We start from the raw sequence: 9,272 nt of genomic DNA on the forward strand, positions 1-9,272 counted from the left end.
ATGATGACATCATCATGGTAACATTCAGAGAACAAAAAATATCACGTGCAAGAAGATTAATGGGACAAGATGGAGAAAGTAGAAATGAATGATAAAATGAAAGATTATTCCATGTACAAGGAACTTCTTCAGAGAATGGCCACTCCTCCTTCATGCCCAAGAAGCCAAAAACAGATGTAGTATGCCTTGAACGTGGGAGTGGCAAGTTTAAAGTGGAGTACCTTGCTCCTGAGTCAATTAGACATAAATGATCTCGACCATTGATAGTCACATGGACTAGGGGCTCAAGAAACATGCTCTTTTGGCTCAGGGAGTCACCTGTTATGGACTTTCGGCCTACAGCATGTACACACACAACCCTAGGCAGCGTAGGCATGGCTACAAACTTATTGTAAAATGAAATATACAACAGCACACTTGTGTTTCCTGAGATGATATGCAAACACAGTAAAGAGGGTTCAGTATCTTTTACTTTACTCTGCTTGTTGAAATCTGGGTGGCAAACTCTGGTGCTCAGACATTCCAGCAATCACAACCATTGTCTTGGTATGAAACAAAGAAGGCCCATTGTGTCAAACCTAACCCCGGGGATAAAACAGCTGTTCAGCTAATGTCAGTGTATGACTCGCTCCCAGCTGTCTGCAACTGTTGCTCCACACTAGCCTGACAGAGGACAGAAGAGAAGAGAAGAGCAGAGAAGAGAAGAGAAGAGAAGAGAAGAGAAGTGTCAGGACCCAGGAGTGCCGGCAGCTGCCTAATGATCTCAAATAACCTCTGAGTTCTCCTAGCTACGCCTGCATCTGCTCCCCCTGAGTGCAAGGGTGCACACATTACCCACAAACAGACACACAGGCGCACACACACACGGAGCAGTCATTTGTTTTCCTCGACAAACACTCACACAGGAGTCTTTGTCTGTGTCTGCACAGTAGGCTGTGGATGTACTGTAGTTCAGAAAAAACACACAAATACAAAGACCATTCACTACGAACACAAGCACATGGAAAAAAGACATAGCCTAATGTCACTACTTCCTCAGCCCCAGCAGAATGTAGATAGAGAAAGTGATAATCCTGTACAACTGCAGAGTAAACACACTGACAGTGTAAGTAGCACCTGTATGTGTAAGATTTTCACTGCTACAGTGAATGTAACCATTGGGCCATCTTTTTTTCCTCTACTTTTTGGCTTTAAAGTTTATCCTCTGTACTTCTTTATAACTTCCCCATCTCTTGCACATTTTCTGTTTAGCACATTAGCACTTTGCAACTTTCAGACACACACTTCCTTCTGCTACTTCCTTCTTATGAAAATGTTGGATCTGATCTAGGAGAAGGAGAAATACGTCCTATTTTCCTACAGTACATGTTACTATCCTGTACTCTAATGTCCTCCTGTCTCTTACACACACACACACAGTCCCATCATATACAAACCTCTCTTTGAAGTCATCCCCATAATTCCCTCCCAGTCAGGCCAGACTCCAGGTAATGAGTAAGAAGAAGAGAGGTTGAGTAGCACCAGAGCAGTCACTGACTAACTGAAAGCAAACCAGACTTTGTCAGTGAGTCTGGCTCTCACTCTCTGTATTTGTTTTTTCCTTTCTCACTCTTTTTGTCCTCCCTCCCTCCCTCCCTCTCTCTCTCCACTTCTGTCTTTCTCTGTAACTGTATCTAAACTAATTTCTTACTGTACATACAGTATATACAGTTTTTTGACATAAATATGTTTAAACTCACATAATATTTATTTCTAATTTTTCTGAAAAGAACTTGCAAACTACAAAATACACCATTACACCCCCACTGGTAATTAGTAAAATTACACACCTCGAATGGGACAACTAATCTTTGAAACGTTTATCACTCCACAAGTGCTACTGGGGACTGCAAATAAACATGGTTTATTTATAAAGAAAATCAGTCAACACTATAATATGCTGGGATCACTGTGAGGGAGACCTTCTTATATCTCCTCATTGATTTCAATGATATTTAGTGGTTCCTGGACTTTGATTACTTCAATTGAATACAGTTTTATTTATATAGCGCCAAATCACAACAAAAATCATTTCAAGGCACTTTACATAGTAAGGTTATGACCTTACCTTACAATGACAATGACACAGTGAGCTCAACTTTAGGGCTAGACATAATGAACTACAGATTTCCAGGGTATGATGATGCTATCAATTTCCTAGATTTCTTTATTTTTTTAAATTGTTGTCCTCGTTTGAAGTCAGTATGAGTGCCAGCATCCATGTCAACAGTGTATTCTTAATGCACCAAAGTTGTGAATTGTGAAATTCTCTCCATAGATCCCATTGTTCAGGATATATGTACCCTATACATAGTTCAGTTAATTTCAAGGTTCATACTACTGTGATTTAGTGATTGAGAGATCTTGTTACTGAACAACTGGCAACTAATGCCCAGTCAAGAAGAGTGAGTGTCCTAAGCAAGCATAATTTTCACTGCCCTCAGTGGTCTGAAATACTGTCTAGGGAATCACTGTGCGTAAGAGGTCAGGACTCACCACATAGGACTATGGTAGGCTATCACTTTACTAGGAGCACTAAACCGTACTCACAGCAACTAAAATAAAAAGGAAAGGAAAAAACTGCTCAGACTCTCAGGTTTGAGGTTCCTGCTACTGGTGACTCACACCTTGACAGCCTCTTCAGCCCTGCATTGATGTTGCAGCCTTCCGCCCCAGCTGCATGCATCATATTATTGGTAACCTAATCTACTGCCTGATGCCCAGTTGGCCCAAGGCCATAGTGTGTTTAAAGTGTGTTTCGGTGAATTCCGGTGAATTCCTGGGTTTGATGCTGACAGGTGAACTGTCAAACAAATAAAACACATTTAAATGTAGAAGTGACTGGAAGGAAAATTAGAAAAATACCCACGAATCATGGCACAGTTGTTGCACTGAGACATTCAGTACACACACAAGTTACTGGCACCCATAACCAAGTGATGTCTCTATGCAATAGCAAATACAGTTCTGTATATGTGCCAGAATGCCTGCTCCTGACTGTTTGCAGTGCCCTCCTTATGAACAGTGACTCACCAACTCAATCTCTCTCCTCTCCCATTTTCCTATGCTCCTTCTCATCTGCCATCCTAAAGCCTGCCAAATAAAGGTGTGACAAAGGACAGTCCTCAAAAGATGAAGCATCAGCCCAGGAAAATCACCAGAATTCAATTTCATCCCTAAACTAACCTCTATGGCGGCACAGCGGGGCTCTAGTTAGTGCTGTTGCCTCATAGCAAGAAGGTTCTGGGTTTGATCCCCAGCTGATCCGGTGCCTTTCTGTACAGAGTTTACATGTTCTCCCTGTGCCTGTGTGGGTTCTTCCTGGGTACTACGGTTTCCTCCCACAGTCCAAAGACATGCAACTTAGGTTGATTGGTGACTCTAAAATTGCCTGTAGGAGTGAGTGAGTGTGTGTGGTTGTTTTTCTACATGTCAGCCCTGTGACAGACTGGTGACCTGTCCAGGGTGTACCCTGCCTCTCACCCAGTGTCAGCTGGGACTGGCTCCAGCCCCCCTAGCGACCCTATTCATGAATAAGCAGTATACTGTAGATAATGGATCAATGGATGGATGGATATTTCACCAGTTTAGGAGATGTAAAGCCTCAGCAGGCCAGAGCTACAACATATAAGAAATATGAGACATGACAAGAATAAGGATGGGTAGTGGGAGGGTAGTGGAAGGTTTGTGGGAAAGGAATGTGAGGTGGTAGGAATAGTGAGGTTGGAGAACTAGTGAGTCACTGGTGCTGACAATACTGTCTAATAAGTGAGACAAGAGAGAAAGGAAGAGTTTGAGGGAGAATAAAAAGGAAAGGAACAATAGTTATGTTTGGTGAAGTGGACAACAAAAGAGTAAGAGAAAGTCTGAGAAAGTAATAGATAAAGAGGAAAAGTGAGAGACGGCTGGGTCAGCAGATGGCGACTGTGAGCCTGAGATGATGGTCTTGTAGTCAGAGGACTGTCAGTGGACTGTCATTTGAACACGCGCATTCATGCACATGCACACAACATGTAAACACAAACAAAAACAAAAAGCACAAACTAACACATTTAACATTCACACATAGCCACAAGCATACAAACTATGCAGATGGAAACACCCACTTCCCCGTCCAGTATGCCCACTGGACAATGTGTTCTCAGATCAGACTAGGAACTGCACAACTTTCCATCAGGGAATGGGGATGATCACACACACACACACACCTAGGTCTGTATATCTCAGGGCTTGCCTACAGTGCTTGGCAGAATAGCACTACTTCTGACTTTTACTGTAGGTTGGTGAAGCAAAAGTGACAAAGCTATGGCTCTAATAAGAGATTAATATGAAAACATCTGAGAGCAAGAAAGGAACAGAGAAACAAAGAGAGAGTGAATCACCCTCAAGAACCACATCCTTTCCCGTGAATTGACTGGTGTGGCAAGGTGACAGCTCAACCGCAACACTCCAAGAAAGCACACAAAGTCAATTTGCAGTCTATGGTCCCATGTAGAAAAGCATAGACAGATTTCAGAAAACCACTCGTAGAAAAGCAGTCCAGCCAGACAGAATGTCTTTGCAAAGGCTCTGACAGGGGCATTTATCAGTCAGAATGAGCACTGATATTACAACAAAGGATAACTGTCCAAACTTTCCAGAGGCATGGAGTGAAAAATGAAAAGCAGACAGCAAGAAAAGGGCAGATAATGTGTTACCTGTTTATGTGAAGACCATAATGTGTACAACTAGCACAGACTGAGCACTGAAAAACCTCCAAAAGCAGCCTTAGATATTGATGCCATTGTTTCCCCAAATGAACAATCCCAGCACCCCTGGGACAGACAAGCTAGCACCAGGCTCATTATGATTAACACTGTAATATTTCTCCTCATACAGAAAAATCAAGCCGATCACTGATGAGTAATAAGCTGAGTCCAAATTTGAAAAGATTGCTTGTTTTATGAGAAGTATTTTGATGTAAACAGAGTTTGTGTTTTGCTAGAGAAACTCTTGCTTCCTAATATAGCGTCGGCTACTTCCAAGTAAGTCATAACCCATACACCAGTTATGGTGTATTAGGGTGATTAGGGAATACAAATGCCACTGGAATCAAGTGCCTTTTTGACATAAAAAAAATATAAAAAAGTAGAATTTCTCATGCTCTGCATCTAAAAACTGTTACACTAGGTTCTCTGTGTGTTTCCCCTTAAGGTTGTTGGAAACTCTTAGAGAGTCTTCAAAACATAATCACATAAAACAGTCCACTGGCAATGTTATCAACTAGGCCTCTCTAAAGACTAGAGAAAGCCCTGGTAATGTTCCAGATAAGAGCAACTTTCCAGCCAAACGAGGCATTTCTTTAACTACAACATAGTACAATGTCGATTCTTATCTTGTACAATCAAATTGTGCTGGAAGCTGTCCTTAAAAAAAGACTTAACAACAACAGCCTCCTTAGCACAGAACTGCAGTATTAAAAACACTGATATAATTACTGTCCCGGTATTTTTGAGAGGCTTTACTTTAATGAAAAGAGAAAATAAAACTAACATGCAGAAGGAGTCGAGTCAAATGACCAGGAAAAGTCCCGTAAAAACCAGGACCAAGCCGTCTCCTGCGACAGCATTACCTGAACACACACAGCCATACTTAACATGATTAGCATTCATTCATCGGTGCTTCACTCAGTACTACTGTAGCTTTCGTCCTCAAAAAGATAAGGGTAGAGAGCCCACCACCAACTTTGCACTGATGACTTTATAAACCAATTATTGTAAAATAAAGTGCTAAAAATCTTTAAGACTCTAAGAGGCAGCAAAGAGAGGCTGCCATTCATATACACTGTCTTCTGCTAACAATCAGTTCTTTAAACAGAAAAAACCAGCAGCCTATATACAGCGAGCAGTGCATACTGTGAGCCTGTCCTACACCGCTAACTATAACAAGTTAATTAGAGCTTAACATAAAATAAAAGAATTTTAATAAATGGCTTCAACACTTTGTGGTTGCTATGCTTTCCTGCACTCTCGGTTCTGTCTAGCAACATAAGATCTGTATTACTGTACACAGCAAGCAAACACACACGTACACACACATGAACACACGCACACAGGCATGCAACTCTAGCCTACAGGGCTGATTATTAACATAGAAGGAAAACAAATCACCTAGTCTAGTATTAGTGCTCTGTGTATCTGAGAATGAGAGGCTATTTTGTAGCAACCAAAACAACTGGGTCATATTAGAGCAGCCCCAGTTTTCCAGGCCTGCCTGACTCTATTAACAATGTCATGATGATCTGCCGGTTATTGGATTGAAACATAATTCCCCAGTCCGACTCACTTCCAAAATCTCATCCAAAATGTTCCATCTCCATCCAGATGGTTTGGAGTTTCACTCATGTCAGTGCTTGGCAATACATGTTTGTTTTGGTTTTCTCACTGTAAGGCACTCTAAGGCAGTGATGTTGTAGTTTCCAGGCCTTTCTGTGGCGAGAGGAGTAGAGTTACATTGCAGCTTGGAAACCATTGACTCTTAGTAAAATATAGCCCATTCAAAAAAGCTGCAGGGACAATTATATTGTATGGTAGGATGATCAGATCCTTAGAAACAGTACTGAAGTTCTGAACAGCTAGCCTGGAATTACAAAACTCCAGCCAATGGAAAGTCAAGGGAACAGAAAGTTAAATGTGCACAAATACATACAATGTGTTAGTATGCAATGCTGTATGCAAACAAGAGCTATTCTTTCCACTGCATTGCCTCATCATTCATCCTGGAACCAGTTCAAGAGCAAACCTGGGTTACATAAACAGAAGATCCTCTAGTTCCCACATTTAAAGCAATCTGTGAAGAAATACTGCAGAGATCTAAAGAAAAACACTGTTTTAATTCAACAAAGTGTTGTGTCTTGTCACTCACTATGTTTGTTGTTGTTTTCAGGGACTGGTGTAGTTCGAACAAGCTCATGGGGACGTCCGTGCTTGGGGTTCCGGCTCCTTGGCAGCCCTGATGAGGACAGTTTCGCAAACCTGGGGCCACTTGGGCTCTCCATGCCTCTAATGGTAGGTGAGGAGATACAAACACACACACAAGAGATAAATAGCTAGAGGCAATGTTGGAATGCTTACTGCCACTCATTAATCCTGTTCCATTGCTTGTCAAAACATTATTAGCAATGCCCACTGCATCAATAGCTTGTGATGACTTGTTCTACAATGCACTTTCTTCATGTCGGCCATCGATGTTATTGGACTGAAGGTTATCAGGATGGAGGCACACACATCATCTGCAGTGGTAATGAGGGTGTGACCTTCCATGTTTCATTTCAAAATCAATACTCTCACTTAGACACTTGCTCCATGCTCCACCCATTAGACAAAAGGTGAGTCAAAGACAAGAGGAAGATGCAAACTTTTTCCACATTATGCCCATGTGTCAGTTTTGGGTTCCCTCATTCCCCGTCAGCATGGGATAATCTAATGGATGAAGGCTGACAACTGCTAATTATGCTAAGCAGGTCTGATTACAATCCAACATACTTTCTCTTAGCACACATTCATGTTGCTCTGGTAATGAATTACAACCTACACAAAGGGTTACTCACTAAGGCCCTTTCAGTGTCTGTTTACATGCCATGCTATTCACTGTACAGTGAGTGATGTGGGCTGACAGTGATCATATGCTCACAGTTTGCTATAAGTTGTTAATACAATTGACACTAAAAGGCAGGGTGATCTGGCTGCACAGTGAATCTTGCAGAAATATTGCACACACCAACACTAAACAACTTCCTTTTGCCTGCATGGTGTGAAGATAGAGTGTGTGAAGGTAAAGAGCATTTAACTACTTAAAATGAACAGCTGCTGTGAGAAAGATGACAGTAAAATAGACTGCTGAATAATTGTCACTGATGAAAATGCATTAGATTACAAGACCAACTCTGCTTGTAATAGTTATTGTGAGGTTCAACAGTTACCTTACACTTTTTGTAAACAATTTATTTCCCCCTATGGAATAAACTGTGCATCACTATCTTGTATGATTATACCTTAGATATTCTGACATTTGAACAGCATCTAAAAAAAATGCATAGCAAATAAACCCTACATTATTATACATTTAGCTAGACACAACAAAACCTGGAGACGCCCACGCACATCTCCTCACACAATCTGCTGACAAACCACCCTGGAAATAAGTCTTTTAGCTCCGCACGTGGCACACTGCCATGCTGTGTGTCAACTACAACAAGGTTACAGAGTTGCACATTTGTTTGGCTGAAAAACGAGTACTCCACTTTTCCCTCCTGCTCGGCCACACCTACCTGGACTGTCGGGCAGTCACCCAGCACTAGGGGCCGGGTGGCCCCGGGTCACCCACGTGAGGGGGGAGGGGGTCAGGAGACAGGCACCTAAGTGGGCGGTTTTCCACCAATGTTATGTTACATGGCAATCACACCTGCTGTGCGTCAAGGACCGATCAGACAGGAGCTGGGGGCCCTGAGAAGTGGACAGTCGTCACGGTCGTCCTGTCTCTCGACTCAGACGACGACGAGGTGGAAGCAAAAAGGAGCCGCGCAGTAGAAGCAAAATGACAATTTCGTCTGTGCATGAAAAGAAATCCTGGACACTTTCACCTTATTCCCAGTTTGCAATTGCGTTGCCCCCCTCCTTTCCCGCATTAATATGTATACCACGAGGCACTTCTTCAACCTCCGTCTTCTCGTTAAACACTCCACAAATATTAGATATAGCCAGGAAATATAGGTAGGTCCTCGACTCCTTGAGGGAAAATATTAGAATACGGGATGGTTTATATAGGCAGTGAAGCAAAATGGCGACTTTATTGCGAAGGAGGAGTAAAAAAAATCCTTGCGCTGGCTGGAGCTAAAGGGAGGCACAAAAATATGTTTAGTGCAGTAATGTCGACGTCTGCGAGACAGTTGGTTAGAGTAAAAGAAAACGCAGCGAAGGAAATCAGCAGAAACGTCAAATCTCGCCCGGTTTTGATACACTCCTCGGTTCCTTACCTCAGGATTATTTCGCTTTTTTATACGGATAATATCTCGGCGGCTGTGTACAGTATTACAGTAATGTGTGTTGGGTCATGCGCGTATCCACTCCACCTTTGACAGTTGCAACTACAGTCTTGAGGCAACTTGCAAACTCTCGCGTTATTATTATCTATATCGAGCGGATCATTATTGGGGATTCTGTCTGATAAACTCGCTGCAATACTGGCTGGTGCTG

The 9,272-nt window shown here is 42.2% G+C and overlaps 1 protein-coding gene across 4 annotated transcripts in view; it reads right to left on the minus strand.

The window, feature by feature from the left end:
- The window catches only part of znf512b (zinc finger protein 512B), a 32,248-nt gene extending 22,982 nt beyond the window's left edge, over positions 1–9,266 (minus strand). For 2 of the 4 annotated variants that reach the window (XM_020608100.1, XM_020608099.1), the window contains exons 1-2: positions 8,348–9,266; positions 6,943–7,079 (exon numbers count right to left, since the gene is read on the minus strand). In XM_020608100.1, the coding sequence (XP_020463756.1) occupies positions 6,943–7,075 (133 nt within the window). In that variant the 5' untranslated portion in view covers positions 7,076–7,079; positions 8,348–9,266. The remainder of the gene's footprint in view (positions 1–6,942; positions 7,080–8,347) is intronic. The other 2 variants (XM_020608098.1, XM_020608097.1) reach the window with 2 other exon arrangements.
- Between the last annotated feature and the right edge of the window lie 6 nt (positions 9,267–9,272).

The sequence above is a fragment of the Monopterus albus genome, unplaced genomic scaffold, assembly GCF_001952655.1.
Source record: "Monopterus albus unplaced genomic scaffold, M_albus_1.0 scaffold91.1, whole genome shotgun sequence".
NCBI lineage: Eukaryota > Metazoa > Chordata > Actinopteri > Synbranchiformes > Synbranchidae > Monopterus > Monopterus albus.